The following is a 15,386-nucleotide window of genomic DNA, read 5'->3' on the forward strand; positions in this document are numbered from 1 at the left end:
GAGGGTCCCTTCTGAGTCTCAGCTGCATAAGGGCTCAGCTGACTTATCATTGCCTTGGTTGTGTCTCCTTTCCCGGTCTCCCAAGGTCCTTCTCGCTTACTGCAAAAACCTTGCCGGTCTGAAAGTACAAATCTCCCACCATCTCACCCCAAAACGGTTGTCTCTTATCCGCTCGTTCCCTCGATCGCCCCTCTTCCGGTTTCATCTACAAAAGTCATCGCCACGAGTCGAGAACTACCTTTAAAATGACTCGATTTTCGTTTTTTTTTCTAAGAAATATTTTATTTTAGGCCGAACTCCCTGTTTTCGTGTCTTCGTCAAACGGCACGTTCCCCCTTGCCAAATCGAGAGGCCCGTTAAACCCGACCCCTAAGTGTGAGAGCCCCTTTCCCGAAGCACCGTTATAAGTTGGAATGGTCACTAAACAAACTGTTTTTAAGCAAAGGCCTACTTATCCGGGAGAACTGACTGGGAATGAATGCTGGGGGCTATTTTAAGAGTTCCTGGCTTCACTAGCTCTGAGCAATCTCCTTCTCGTTTATTCCTCCGTAGAGTAAGCCCTCCCTCCATAGCAACTCCGGGGTTACAACGTGGCTCTGGACAATGGACAGGGCTGCTGAACCTTTTCCATTAAGCCTGGCCTTTTGCACTCCGATGGAATTATCTTCTGACCCAAGAAACTCGAAGAGGAGGCAAAAAATAGTCAGGGAACCTCACCTTCCAACCCTGGGTGTTATTTATGGCTGTGTTTACTCGGGGATCCGGTTGAACAGGCTGCTCAGTTTTGGCAGGTTTGAAGAGGACACAGAAAAAAACAGGGAATTCTGCCTAAAATAAAACATTTCTTGGAGCAAAAAAGAAAAAAAAAATCAAGTCATTTTAAAGGTAGTTCTTGAATTACAACTGCTTCATTTAATGACCATTCGAAGTTACAACAGCATTTAAAAATATGACTTGGGGCCGTTTTTTTTTTACACACTTATGACCGTTGCTAACTGACTCGTATTCACGACGGTTGCAGTGTCCCCGGGGGTCATGGCAAGCAAAGCCAAGGGGGAAGCCCTGACTCACTTAACAACTGGGTGACTAACTCAACCACCGCAGTGATTCGCTTAACAGCCGGGGCAAGAAAAGGTCGTAAAACGGGACGAAGCTCACTAAGTCTCTTGCTTAGATATGGAAATGTTGGTCTCCGTTGTGGTCATACGTCAAAGACTACGATATAGAACATAGAATGACAGTATTGGAAGGGACCTCGGAGGTCATCTAGCCCAACCCACTGCTTGAGCAGGAGACTCCTTTATCATTCCAGACGGAGGGATTCTGGGAATTGAAGTTCACAAGGCTTTCATGTTGTCAAGTTCGGAGCCTCCTGTAGTAGAGCGTAGAATCCTAGGGTTGGAAGGGACCTCAGAGGTCACCTAGCCCAACCCCCTGCGCAAGCAGGAGACCCTCTACCATTCGGGACCAATGGCCACCCGATCTCTTCTTGAAGACCTCCGGGGATGGAACCCCCCCCACAAGGTCTGTCCTTTTTCTTTTCCTGTAAAATATTCAGAAGGGACCCTCCCTTCTCCTTTAACGAATTCCGGCCCTTCCCTGTTTCAAATTAATTGTCACTGATAAGAACGAGCCTTGCCCAGGTGTTGTGCAAGGCTGCCAAGAACACGCGATAAAGTTACTAAGCAATAGTTCAAACGCAAACGGTCTCCAAACACAAACTAAGAGAGTCCGAACGTCCACCAGGCCTGAGTGCAAAAACTTCTTTGCTTCCTGCACAGAGCTCTGGTTTCTCAGCTGCCTGAAGGAGGGGGCTTTCCCTTGCAGCTCTTTCCTTCGAGCAGCCCTGCGCGCACGCACCCTGGGCACAGGCTCCTTGGGGTGCTCTTCCTCATTGCTGCCAGCCTCCACAATCTCTGAAGGCAGCACCCCACTCCCTGATGGTCCTGGCCCCATCCCTGCATCACACGCAGGCGCCTCATCCGAGTCCTCGCCTTCCGAGACCTCCGCCGTCTGCACCGACGGCTGGCGAACGACAACACTTTCGTCTTCTTTCCCCTCTCAGCTGATTGGCGCTGCAGGCCTCAGCCGGGGTGGGGAAAGCTGCCCTGGCGCGTCAGGTGCAAGAACGCTCACCGAACCCAAGGTGGCTTTGGAGGGCGCCCATCCACGTCAGAAAGGGGCGGCTGTTTCCCAAACGAGCAGGCCGCTCCCTCTTGATGCCGCTTGACAGCCGGGGTGATGGATGGGCGATGGGAGATAGGCCTCTTAAATTTCATACCTGCCCAGGAAAACGGCATCCCCCTCCTCAAAGCCGCCCGTTCCCCCAGGCCTCCAATCGGGCAGCCGGAGGAACAAGGGAGCCGTTTGCAAAGGCCACCGAGCCGTAAAAAGAGAAAGCATTTCAACCTAATGGCATTTAAGGGTGTCTCGGCGGATTTGATCACGGATATAATCAGGAGATATTGCCTATCGGAGGGAGGCGGGTGGGAGGGGTGCGTGGGAGAACTGACCAGTCACAGATCTGAACCTGGCTTGGTTTTTATTGGGGGAAGGATTTTGGAGAGATTCAGAAGCTTGGTTTGGGAGAGAGCAGAATAGCAGAGTTGGAAGGGACCGTGGAGGTCATCTAGTCCAACCCCGTGCTCCAGCAAGAGACCCTCTGCCATTTGTGACAAGGGCTTGTCCAGGCTCTTCTTGAGAACCTCCAGTGATGGAGCACCCACAACTTCTGGGGTGAATGCATCCATCACTGATTGGCTGTTCTCACTGGCATAACATTTCTCTTTATTTCTAGGTCGAATCTCTCCTTGGTCAGTTTCCCTCCGTTGTTTCTCCTCTGGCCTTCTGGTGTTTTGGAAAATAGGTTATCCCCCTGGGGAAGGAAGGGAAGGAAGGAAGGAAGGAAGGAAGGAAGGAAGGAAGGAAGGAAGGAAGGAAGGAAGGAAGGAAAAAAGGAAAAATGGCAAGTAGAAAGGTCATGGAAGAGGGAGGGCAGATGGAAGGAAGGAAAGAAAGAAAATGAGATAAGGAAGGCCATGGAAGAGGAAGGAAGGAAGGAAGGAAAGGTGTGATAGATGGAAGGAAGGAAGGAAAGAAGGAAGGAAAGAAAGAAGGAAGGAAAGATGTGATAGATGGAAGGAAGGAAGGAACGAAAGATGGGAAGGAAGGAAGGCAGGCAGGCAATAAATAGCTAGCTCTGGTGAGATGGGCAGCTATATATATATATCTATATTCAATAATAAAATGGCCAGAGTAGACGGGGAATTCAAGGGTCTGAGGAGCCCTGGCTAAAGCCCACCACTCTAGCCATTGATCAAAACTCACTGCTCCCCCAGCCCACCACGTGGGCAGCGATTGGTGGAGGTTTTCCCTCCTTTAGGGAAGTCCACCAATCGTTTGCAGCGTCATTGGCAGGCCCCTCCCCACCCTCGTTAACGAAGCTGCCCTGGGGGGGTGAAGCCCTCTCAGGCTGCCCTGGGGAATTCTGGGAGTCGAAGCCCACCCATTCCGGCTGAGGAATTCTGGGAAGGGAAGCAGGCCCATGCCGGATGGGGAATTCTGGGAGTCAAACCCCTCACATGAGGAATGCTGGGAACTGAAGTCCTTACATGCTGACCCAGGGAATTCTGGGAATCGAAGCCCACGGCCGAAAAACCTTTCCTGTGAGGGAAAAAAAACACGACCTAAACACTCCTCCAAACAGCAGCAAGCAAAAACCACCCCGAGTATCAAAAAGGCCACAAATTCACATTTCAGAGACTGGGCGGGGGCCACGTTTTGGACCCCGCCACGAAAAAAAAAAAAATCATTACTCTGTGGGAAAAAGAAAGCCTCATTGGCAAGGACGGCTCTCCATTTTGCAACCCGGCCCCCTTATAAGTTGGAGCGGGTGCCAAATCCGTGCCCTGAAGTATCTACGGAATTGCACTTTTAATATTTGGGCCGCGGCTGTCTTCCTTTAGCAAAGCTGGAACTCGAGGATGGGAAAAGAGAGAAAACTTGGGGGGTGGGGGGTGGGGGGTGGGGAGAGAAATACGTGGCTCCCCTCCCCCAAAACCTTCCTTCGCTTCTCTTTCACATCTTGGGAAGATTTACAGGTTCGAAGGCTGCCAACTCCAGCTTTTCGTTCCCAAGTTGTTTATGGCTGCAACCGCTGCTAATGTTGTTGTATTTCTTTCGGGTTCTTGGTGCTCCACAACCAAATTACTGTGACTAATGTACTTCTATAAATTTTTGTAACCATCTTCATGGCTGCTGTTGGAGGATGAAGTATCTGCGCTTCGGAGCGAATTTAAAGAGGGGGGGAAACCGGGGAAAGGTTGGGCACCCCCCCCCCCCGCTCGCTTCTCCCTTCCTTCTTTCCAAAATAAGGCACAAATATTGGGAGGTGTCCCCCCCCTCCCCCTACTATCAATTTCCCAGTAGCGGGGGGGGGCAGAGAGGAAGGTGCGGGGTGTCATATCACCTTGTTTCAAATGAATAGTGACAGCTGCTTATTGGACGAGTGGCTGCGCCACATTTTCTCTCATCCGGCAGTGCCAAAAAGTGCATTTCCAAGAGGGAAAAAAACAAAAACAAGAAACGCCGAGCCACATTTAAGGAGCCAAGGAAGGCAGGCAAGGATGAAAAACAGGCGGTTTACCCTGCGTAAACAGCATCAGGATCGCTCAAGGTGTTAGTGCCGCTTTGTAAGGCCTTGGCAGGAGCACGCCTGGATTGCGACACCCAGTTTCGGTTGCCACGATGTAAAAAAGGAAAGGTGTTGAGACTCTGGAAAGGGTGCAGAGGATCAGGGGGCTGGAGAATAATGCACAGGTACAGTAGAAGTGGCACCTGGGTTGGTAGCAGTGACCGTGCGACGGGGGGGTCTTGGAGTCCTAGTGGACTTAAACAGGAGCCACGTGCCGCCGCCGCAGCGAAAAAAGCCAACGCGATCCTAGCGTGCATGAACAGAGAGAGGGGTAGAATCAAAGTCAGGTGGCGTGTTAATCCCACTTTACAAAAGGATGTCGAGACTCTAGAAAGGGGGCAGAGAAGAGCAACCAGGAGGATCAGGGGACTGGAGGCTAAAACATATGAAGAACCGTCGCAGGAACTGGGATGGCTAGTCTAGGGAAGAGAAGGACCAGGGGTGATATGATCGCATCTTCCAATATTTGTGGGACTGTCACAGAGAAAGAGCGGGCCAGTTTATTCCCCAAAGCACCAAGAAGGCAGGACAAGAAGTTGTGGGGAAACTAATTCAGGAGAGAAGCAATCTAGAATTAAGGAGAAATTACCTGAACAGTGAGGACAATTAACCCGTGGAACTGCTTGCCACGGGATGTTATGGGTGCTCCATCCCAGGAGGTTTTCAAGTAGAGACTGGACAGCCGTTTGTCTGACATGGTCCAGGGTCTCCTGCTTGAGCAGGGGGTGGACTAGAAGACCTCCAGGGTCCCTTCCAGCTCTATTCTGATTTATTGAAATTGTCCAGGGTCTCCTGCTTGAGCAGGGGCTGGACTAGAAGACCTCCAGGGTCCCTTCCAGCTCTATTCTGATTTATTGAAATGGTCCAGGGTCTCCTGCTCGAGCAGGGGGCTGGACTAGAAGACCTCCAAGGTCCCTCCGAGCTCTCTCACCCTTTAAGAAAGTGTTCCCTGCTTGTGTTGGGCCAAAGGCTCCTTCCACCTCTCTCATCCCGTTACTCCTCGTAATCTCATTCCTCCCCCATCTCTTTTTTTTTTGCCCCCGCAGGCCCCAAAATGGTTCAATGATCCTCTACAACAGGAAGAAGGTGAAATACCGCAAAGATGGATATTGCTGGAAGAAACGGAAAGACGGGAAGACCACCCGGGAAGACCACATGAAGCTGAAGGTTCAAGGTGTGGAGGTAGGTGGCTCGGGTGCAAACGCCTCTCCAGAGCTCTCCACGCTCGGCTTCCGAGCCTGGCTTGGACCCCGTGGCTGAAGGAAGGTCTCCGGCACGGGGCTTGCCCCTCCTTGGCTTTCCCGATGGTCTTCTCCACGGAGACCTCTGACCCTTGGAGAAGAAGGATCTCCCCTTGGTGACTTCTTTTGGCTTCCCTGGCCTTCATCTTCTGGTGTTGCTTTGCATGTCCTGGTGGGAAGGAAAGACATTTATATTTATATCTCTGCAAGATCGGGATGAGAGCCTCTGCTTTTATTCAGTTGCTTCGAAGCTAACCAGGTCCAAAATATGGAAATATGGCTCTCCCCCCGTCTCTCTCCTTTTCTGTTGTTGTTGTCTACCAATAGATCTCTCAGCTGTGTGTTTTCTCAATTCTGTTTCGGGTGGAATTTCTTCCTGGGCGCCATGCAACTTTTATCTTTCCTGCGCAAATCATTTTTTAAAAGCATTTGCTTAGCAGATAGGAAAGAAAGAGGCAAAAAAATAAATAATTGCAACACGATTTTTATTCTTCCTGTTTGTCGTTGCAAACGATAAGTCCAGGCTGGGAAAAAAAGTGGCAAACAACCCAGGTTTTTTCGGTGCTGTGGGATGTAAGTTAACAGAGTTACGACTGAGGAATAGCAAGAGCACTTTAAAAAGGGGAAAAGAAAAAAAAAAAACGATTTTGGCCTGCGGGGTGCATGTATTGTAAAAATAATATTTTATTTTATTTTATTTTTTGCGGCATACGATTCCGCCGTCTCTCGGTTTTGATTGATCTGGTCTCTCTTTGGGGCTGCACGGTTTTGACGTTAAAAAAAAGAAAAGAAAAGAAAAAGCTACCTTAAACAAAACAAACAGAAAAAGGAAGTATAAAACATCCCTCCCTATAGGCCTGCAGCTGTTGTGGTTGTCGTTCTTCTTTTTTTAAAGCGATGTGTTGCGTTGATAATGTGCGTCACACCAAGACGGAAAATCCTTGGCTGGTTAAGGCACGAGAATGAGTGGCGGACATGGGGGGGGTGTGTGTGTGTGTGGGGGGGGGGTGTTAATGTTTCGTGCTCCCTAGAGACTCCTGCAAAAATGCTGAGCGCTTCGGAAAACGCTGTGCAAAGATGCCCAGGTTAATTGACAGTTTTTGGCTGCGGGGAAGGACACAGCCGCACAACCTACCTTCCTTCCTGGACAAAGCGTGAGAAATCAGGTAGCTGGTGAATTAGCCAGGATTGGAGAGCGTGCTCCATCTCACGCGTCTGCTTCTTGGTGCATCTGGGCCTCCGGACCTCACTTTTCCTCCTGGTATCCTGGTTACAGGTGCCCAATCGGACCCAGCCGTGTTCTCCTGGTCTTAGAAGGCCTCACTTGGACCCCCTAGCGGTTCTGATCCAGGAGAAAGAGCTGAAATGTCCAGCACATCACATTTTCTGCAGAGAAGCGGGTTCAAAAGAGTTGTGAATGCTCCAAGACTGGAAGTTTTGAAAGGAAGAATTTGTCTAAAATGGTCTAGGGTCTCCTGCTTGAGCAGGAGGGTTAGACTAGAAGACCTCTAAGGTCCCTCCCAACTCTGTGATTCTATGATTCAGTAACGGGTCCCCTGCTTGAGCAGGGGGTCAGTCTAGAAGACCTCCAAGGTTTCCTTCCAACTCCGTCGTTCTATTCTAGCCTAAAATACAGAAAACATCGCGTGTGTGAAGTCGGGATCTGCCTCTGTGGCATGAAACACCTGCCCCAAAAGTCGTTTTTGGAACATTTGCAGCTTTCTTAAGAGAGGTTGTTATTTTTTGGTCTCGCAGGGAAGAAAAAAATTCGGCTCCTGCCTTCTTCTCAAGCCATTTTGCCATTAACCTGGTTACGCACACGGTGCGGCGTAATGGCTCACAGCCACGCGGGCCTGGGTCCTTTTGAATGGGGGGGGAGGAAGGAGGCGGGGGGGGGGAACCGGGAGGTGCAATTAAGCTAATTAATGGCGCATTCATGCAGCGGTACAAGGCTCCCTGCGCAGACCATGTCTGGAACATGATTGGGAACACGGAGTGCAATGGCGGCCATCAGACGTTGACTTGTGTGTGTGTGTGTGTGTGTGTATGTGTGTGTGTGTGGTGCTACAGAAAGGTGATGCACAAGCTTTAGAAAGAACGAAGTGCGAATGATGCTCCATGCCACGTTGAAGAAGTTTTGTCGGAGCACAACAAGATCGCAAAAGCACCACAGATCAGGCCCGCAAGGAGAACCGCAATTTTGTGCGGCACTGGCAAACCCGTCACCCCCACCCAGTCCCGCTCAAGCGTTCCGGGTATCCAAGGGTCTTCTTGATGGAGCGCCTGTATAATCTCTGGAGGCAAGCCAAGATTAATTGATTTGGGATTATAGAACAACGGGGTTGGAAGGGATCTTCGGAGGTCATCTAGTCCAGCCCCCTGCTCAAGCAGGAGACCCAGAGCCGAATGAATAAACCTCAGTGGGTCGAAGGCATGAAATTCGATGAAAATGGGTGGGGGAGGAAACCCCGCTTAACCATCTCGCTTTGCAATGGAAATTTGGGGCTCCGTCGCACCGTAAGTCAAGGACCGCCAGTTCTGTAAGATCCTCAAAATTGATTTAGGGCGGAATAAAAACCGGGAGGAAGACTTGCATTACAAAATAGCCCTCCTTTCTGCAGCGATAAGCAGCAAAACAGAGAGAAATTTCGCCCCCCCATGCTTTTTTTTGCGGCGGGGGGGAGATGCCTTTTGCTGCAGTAAGAATTCTGCAACCTTCCAAACGTTTTTTTTTTGGTCTTCTTTTGCATGTCACTCGAAGGATCAGGCAGCAGAGAGGAAACATCTGCTGGGTGAAGGGGGAATAAAAATTAAAGCCTCCACCCCCAAAAAAGTGTTTGCCTTGCATAATACTTTGGGAAGCTGTCTGTCTGTCTCTGTCTGCCTTTAGTTCTCTCTCTCTCTCCATCTCTCTCTCTCTCTCTCTCTCTCTCATTCTGTCTCTGTTTCCTCTATATCTATCATTTGTATCCAACTCTCTATGTCTATCAGTTAAGGTTTGTCTGTCTGTATCATCTATCTCATTTATCTCTATCTGTCTGTCTGTCTGTCTATCTATCTATCTATCTATCTATCTATCTATCTATCTATCTTTCTTGTCTATCTCTCCATCTCTGTCTCTCTCTCCACCTACCTTTCTATCTATCTCAGATAAAAAGTTCTCTGCATAGCAGTTGCCACTGAACCGTTTCCTGGAGAAAAATCCATATTTTTGTGCCCCTTAATTATGTACAAGTGCATCTCTCTCTCTCTCTCTCTCTCTCTCTCTCTCTCTCCCTCCCTCCCTCCATCCATCCATCCATCCCCACTTTCTCTTCCTCTCCCTTCAAAAGAGTATCGCTTTCTTTATTTTTGTGGCTCTAATATGCTTGCTGCAAACCCATTAACACTTTAATATTATTATTTTTTTTGCTTGCCAAGTTTCCCTTAGTGGCTGATACAACCTTTGCACCTTTTGGGGTTCTTAATAATTGGGGAGGGGGCGGCTTCCGGGGGGTGGGGGAGGACCAGGTTTTTGTTGCCATTATTATTTCAGGAGAACAATATTTATAGGCTGCAAGTACACCGTTCTTCGCCTCCATTCGTCTAAATAATGTAATGTCTAAATAATGTAAGTAATGCTGGTGTTTCTTAAAGTCTGGCCTGGGACCCCGGGGGCTCCCCCCAATTCTTAAGGTGCCTGAAAAATCAAAATTATTTGCCAAGCCTGTGTTGAAGAATAATGCAATATTAAAATCCCATCAAACAATTGTGAGAAGCAGCCGCGGCGGCGAATGCGTCCATTTTAAATTTTAATACCGTAAATATTGATCAATATAACCTATACAAACAAAAGCTTTTTTTTTTTTAGGGGGGTCCTTTTGTAATTTTCAAAAGTGGGGAAAGGGCTCCCGAGAGAAATTTTTTTAAGAGACCCTGATTCTATGGGGAAGAAAGAAGAGAGAGAAAAATAAACTTTCTGTCAATATTAAGTACAATGTTAGGGCATTACTGTGACATTAAAATGATGGCTTCCTTCCTTTCCAATGTTGTACAGATAATCCTTGACTTAACAACCATTCCTTTAGATACAGATAATCAGAGTCAGAAGGGACCTTGTAGGTCATCTAGTCCAACCCCCCGCCTAAGCAGGAGACCGTACCCCATTTCTGACAAATGGCAGTCCAACCTCTTTACTGACCATTCAAACTCCCAATGGGGGCTGTAGAAAGTGACTTGGGACCGCGTTTCACACTTAACGACCGTTGCAGCCTGCCCCATGGTCTCACGTGATCAAAACTCCACTGGGCCACTGACTCGTACTTACGACGGTTGGCAGCATCTCTTCTGGCGAGCAAAGAGGAAGCCAGGCCCCTTAACAACTCCAGGCAAGAAAAGTCCGTAAAATGGAGCCAAACTCAGTCTCGCTTAGCCACGGAAATTTAGGGGAGTTGTCCATGTTGGTCGTAAGTCAAGAACCAGCGGCGTTAGCCGGCTTGACCGTGGGCTTTTTTTTTTTCCAAATCTGGCCTACTTCGAAGGTGCGGCAAGTCACAAGCATATGTGTGTGTGTGTGTGTGTTTGTGTTATGTGTGTTCCTTGAGGCCTGATCCCTCCCTCCCTCCCTCCCTCCAATGGCACCCCACTTCCCCACACCGGACCCATGGGGACCCCCGCCCTCCTCCCCTTCTCATCCAGCAGGGCCGACCAACAAACATTGAATTATTAATCGCGGCGGAGATTAATTAGGAAGCGTTAATGGTAAGGAACGCTTCGGTGATGGATTCGCAAAGCCAGAGATTATTTTCATTAAAAGGGAGCAGGGGAAATATATGCGGCAGCTGAGGGTGTGTGGGGGTTAAGGGAGCCCCCCACCCCTGTTTGCGGAGCCTGGCATGGCTGAGTTTAGGGCCCAGCAAGGGGGGTGGGTGTCAGCCAAAGATCCCCCCACCCCCAAAAAGGCAGCCTATGGGTCCCACTTCACCTGTTCCAGATTAAAAGCCGCCTGTCGGTCTTTGCACACCAGGGTGACCTTGGATTTGGGAGCTCCTCTCTCTCTCTCTCTCTCTCTCTCTCTCTCTCTCTCTCTCTCTCTCTCTCTCTGTGTGTGTCCCTGATCACCTGGCCGTTCCTACCTGCCTGGTTTTGCATCGGCCTCCAGAGGTGTGTAGGCATTCTCCATGCCTGGTGCCTTCTTTCCAGGGGCTTCTCGGGGGCTTGTAAGCTGTCTTGGCTGCACCTGCTTGGAGGCTGTGAGCCACTCGTTTCGGGGGGGTGGGGGCAACGGACCTCAGCCTCACGAGTGGAAAGGCCGCTGGGCCCCAGTTCTTCCATCATTCCATGTCTTACTGGTGTCATAATAGCCCGGTCCTTAGATAGATAGAAATGTTCTAGGTAGGTAGATAGGTAGGTAGATAGGTAGGTAGGTAGATAGATGAGAGAGTAGGTAGGTAGGTAGGTAGGTAGGTAGATAGATAAAAGGGTGGATGGATGCATTGATGGATGCGTGCATGGAAGGAAGGATAGATAGATAGATGGGTAGGTAGGTAGGTAGGTAGGTAGATAGATAGATAGATAGATAGATAGATAGATAGATAGATAGATAGATAAAAGGATGGATGGATTGATGGATGCATGTATGGAAGGAAGGATAGATAGATAGATAGATAGATAGATAGATAGATAGATAGATAGATAGATTGATTGTTTGCAATGGCCTGAGCAGGGGGTTGGACTAGAAGACCTCTAAGCTCCCTCCCAGCTCCGGTGTTCTGTTATCCTGCGGTCCTCTTAATTTGCCCAAACCCAGACAAAACCAGGACGTTACCCTCACGCACAAGGCGGCTTTGATCTTCACCCTGGTGGGGTTTCCCCCCTCTCTTTCTCCTTTTCCTCAGCCCTCTGAAGTCGTCCTTGAGGCTCCCCTCATTCATAAAGCCAAAGACTCCCTTCCTTCCTCCTGCTCTTCCTGCTGTTTCGTTCTTTTATTTCGTCTCCGGGCCTTGCTTTCCAGGACAAGCGTCTGGAGACGCTGGATTTAATGCGCTCATTTGCAGCTAAATTGGGAGCTGCAGGTTCTTAGCCCTTTCTTTGATGCTGGGAGAGTTCTGGGCCAAACTGCCTTTGAAAAGGAGAGGAAAAAAAGAAAGGAAAGGAAAATTCCCCCCCACAATTTTATCCCTCCGTGAATCTGACAAACCTTTTTCTGCCTTCTTAGTATCTCAAAATAGGAGAATATTATTATTACTGCTATTCCTCCTCCTCCTCCTCCTCCTCTTCCTCCTCCCTGCATTTTTTGAGGGTAGGTATAATCACAATTTATTTCTCCCTCTCCTCCTTCCACCTCTTCTCCTCCTCCTCCTCCTCCCCTTCTTCCTTCTCCTCCTTTGCCTTCTCCTCCTTTTCCTCCCTCCCTCCCTCCTCCTGCAGGCGTTTCATTACCCAGCTAGGTAACATCCACAGTTGCCAGACCTGCTCAGCATGACCTGAAAACAGGACAAGGGGGGAAAAAAAAAGAAGGAAATCTCGATGAAGCTTTTCCCAAGGCTCAAAAAGGACCGGCTGCAGAATCAGGCCAAGGCCACCTGACCTGACACCGCCTGTCTGCCTGCCTGCCTGCCTTCCACAAGACCTCAATACGACGATGCCCTTCCTCTCTCGGCACCCACGTAAACCAGAGATAGAAAAGGAGGCTGGCTGGAGACCCAAAGCATCTCCCAGGGAGCCTTGTGGGAACCAAGTCCATTTCCAGGCTCCGGAAAATCCAACTGCGTTGGATAATAAACGTTGGAAGGGTCCCTGGAGATCTTCTAGTCCAGCCCCCTGCTAAAGCAGGAGACTCTATACCGTTCCAGGCCGGTGGCCGTCCAGTCTCTTCTTGAGGGCCTCCAGGGACGGAGAGAACCCACAATTCCTGGAGTCCAGCCCTTCCACGAATGAATTGTCCTCCCTGTCCGAAGGTTCCTCTTTAATTCCAAGTTGCTTCTCTCCTCATTGGTTTCCCTCCGTTGCTTCTTTTCCTGCCTTTGGGTCCTCTGGAGAATAGCTTGACCACCCCCACTCCTCCTCCTCCTCCTCCTTCTTCTTCTTCTTCTTCTTCTTAGAGATTGAAACACTGCTATCCTGTCACCCCTGGGCCTCCTTTTCACTAGACTAGACAAGCCCAATTCCTGCCACCGTTCTCCGTATATTTTAGCCTCCAGTCCCCGAATCGTCATCGTGTCTGTTTTGCTGATTTCACTGATCATATTTCTGCTGAATTGCTTTGGGTCCCCAAAACCGGTGTGGTGTAGCTGATAACTCGAAATCAATTTCTGAATTGGAAAAGAACAATAATGGGCTTGGAAGGGACCTTGGGGGGTCTTCTAGTCCAACCCCCTGCTCAAGATGGGGAGACCCCAGCCCATTTCAGAACAATGGCTGTCCAGTCTCTTCTTAAAAGCCTCCGGCGATGAAGCACCCCACAACTTCTGGTGGCAAGCAGTTCCGCTGGTGAATTGTTGTTTCAAAATAGACGACACTGAGGAGCCGTGAGGACAACCACAACACCAAAAAAAAATAAAAATGACCATCCTTCCCAAACCGAACACAGAAGGATCTAGTTGGACCCCCTTGAGTTTGGTAGATTCCTGTGGAGAACCCACCACAGAGAAGCAGATAACAGATAATCGGAGTTGGAAGGGACCTTATAGGTCATCTAGTCCAACCTCCTGCCCAAGCGGGAGACCCTACGCCATTTCTGGCAAACGGCAGTCCAGTCTCTTCTTCAAGCTCCCCGTCTTGACATTCAGCCCATTGAGGGAAGAGGATGCCGTGGTGTCTGTTTTTCCCACAATTCCCACAATCCCCCAGCCAGCCACTGCAAGTCCGTCCTTCCCCCGCCTTTCTCCCTAGAAGGGGGAGATTGCAGAGAAAGGGATTGCAAGAGAGCAAGGAGACACACGCTGGGGTTACACATCGAAAGGGAATTCGGGGAGTTGAAGCCCCCGCCTCTTTCAGTTGCCAAAGTCGAGGAACCAGGCTGGCCCCTGACCTCCTCTGACTAAGTTAGAAAAAGCCGGTCCCTAATAATCACTCCATTCAATTATATACTCTGAATTTGTCGTAGCCCTACCTGAGAGTTTCGCGCTTTTGGGGTCTTAACCAGGGACAGATGTCTCAGGCTACTGTCCAGGGTGCTGAAGCCGACTGGGAAAAAAAAAACCCTCCTCAAACCGTGAAGTTCTTGAAGTTAATTTTAGAATTGCCTCTGATTAAATCGGAATTTTAAAAGGAGCCTGATGCAAAGCAGAGGGCAGAAAAGGAGAAGGAGTCGGGAGATAAAGAGAGAAATATTCTACCCCCACCCACCCACCCCAAAATATGCTTGTTTTAAGAGTTGGGGGGCTGGTTTCCCCCAGCTGGCTTCGAATCACAGCCCTGGGATCGCTGTCCATAAATGTAGAGCGACACTTATATTGATTCCTTCGGTTGGAGAGAATTTGAGATGAAATATATCTTCCCGGCTAGCCCTGGGGATGCGGGGAAATTATTTTACAGAGACAAAATCCAATTGCAGATCCAGAGATTGGAGGAAATACTGTGTAAGAATAAACAATAAGGATGAGGTTGGATCTCTAGCTGAGGATCAGATGAAGAGGTTCCTGGACAAACCCTTTTTGGTGTTGCCTGCACAGGCAGGCCTCGACTTACGACGGTCCATTGAGTGACCGTTCGAAGTCACCACGGCCCTGCCCCCCCCAAAAAAGCGGCTTGGGGTGCTGCTTTTCCACACTTACGACCGGTGCAACCTTCCCGTGGTCACAAGATCCAAACGAAGACGCTTGGGGGGGTGGCTGGGGTGGGGTGGGGCAATGGACTTCAGCTTTTCCCCTTTAAGCCTGAATTCCTCTTGGACATTTCCTGCAGCAGGAAGGAACCTTCCTTAATTCATGCATCTGTAGCAGTTGGTGTCGGAGAAAGGTCTCAATCTTCTTCTTCTTCTTCTTCTTCTTCTTCTTCTTCTTCTTCTTCTTCTTCTTCTTTCTTCTTCTTCTTCTTCTTCTTCTTCTTCTTCTTCTCCTCCTCCTCCTCCTCCTCCTCCTCCTCCTCCTCCTCCTCCTCCTCCTCCTCTTCTTCTTCTTCTTCTTCTTCTTCTTCTTCTTCTTCTTCTTCTATCTATCCATCCATCCATCCATCCATCCATCCATCCTATTCAATCATTCAATCGTCTTCTAGTATGTTGATTCTGTGCTTCTGTTTATGCAACCAAGGATTGGATGAGCCTTTTTGGCTGCCACCGCACAGGGCTGGCTCCAGTTTAAGGGACCGTCCATTTGATTCCTCTCAGCGTTAACTGTGGGAAGGATTTTCCCGGAGGGTGTATAGGAGCAACCCCTTCTCCGCCACCTAGGAAATATTCTTAAAACTCCTTTGTCTTCCGAACATCCCCTTGAGTGGGTGATGCACTGCCTGCCTTCCCCATGCGCTGTTTG

General features: G+C 49.4%; 1 protein-coding gene across 5 annotated transcripts in view; it reads left to right on the forward strand.

The window, feature by feature from the left end:
* The window catches only part of CAMTA1 (calmodulin binding transcription activator 1), a 249,247-nt gene that overhangs the window by 115,095 nt on the left and 118,766 nt on the right, over positions 1-15,386 (forward strand). For all 5 annotated transcript variants that reach the window (XM_087915178.1, XM_087915177.1, XM_087915180.1 and 2 more), the window contains one exon: positions 5,740-5,875. In XM_087915178.1, coding sequence (XP_087771304.1) covers positions 5,740-5,875 — 136 coding nt within the window. The remainder of the gene's footprint in view (positions 1-5,739; positions 5,876-15,386) is intronic.

The sequence above is a fragment of the Pseudonaja textilis genome, chromosome 18 (assembly GCF_049901715.1).
Source record: "Pseudonaja textilis isolate UNSWEBS1 chromosome 18, rPseTex1.2, whole genome shotgun sequence".
NCBI lineage: Eukaryota > Metazoa > Chordata > Lepidosauria > Squamata > Elapidae > Pseudonaja > Pseudonaja textilis.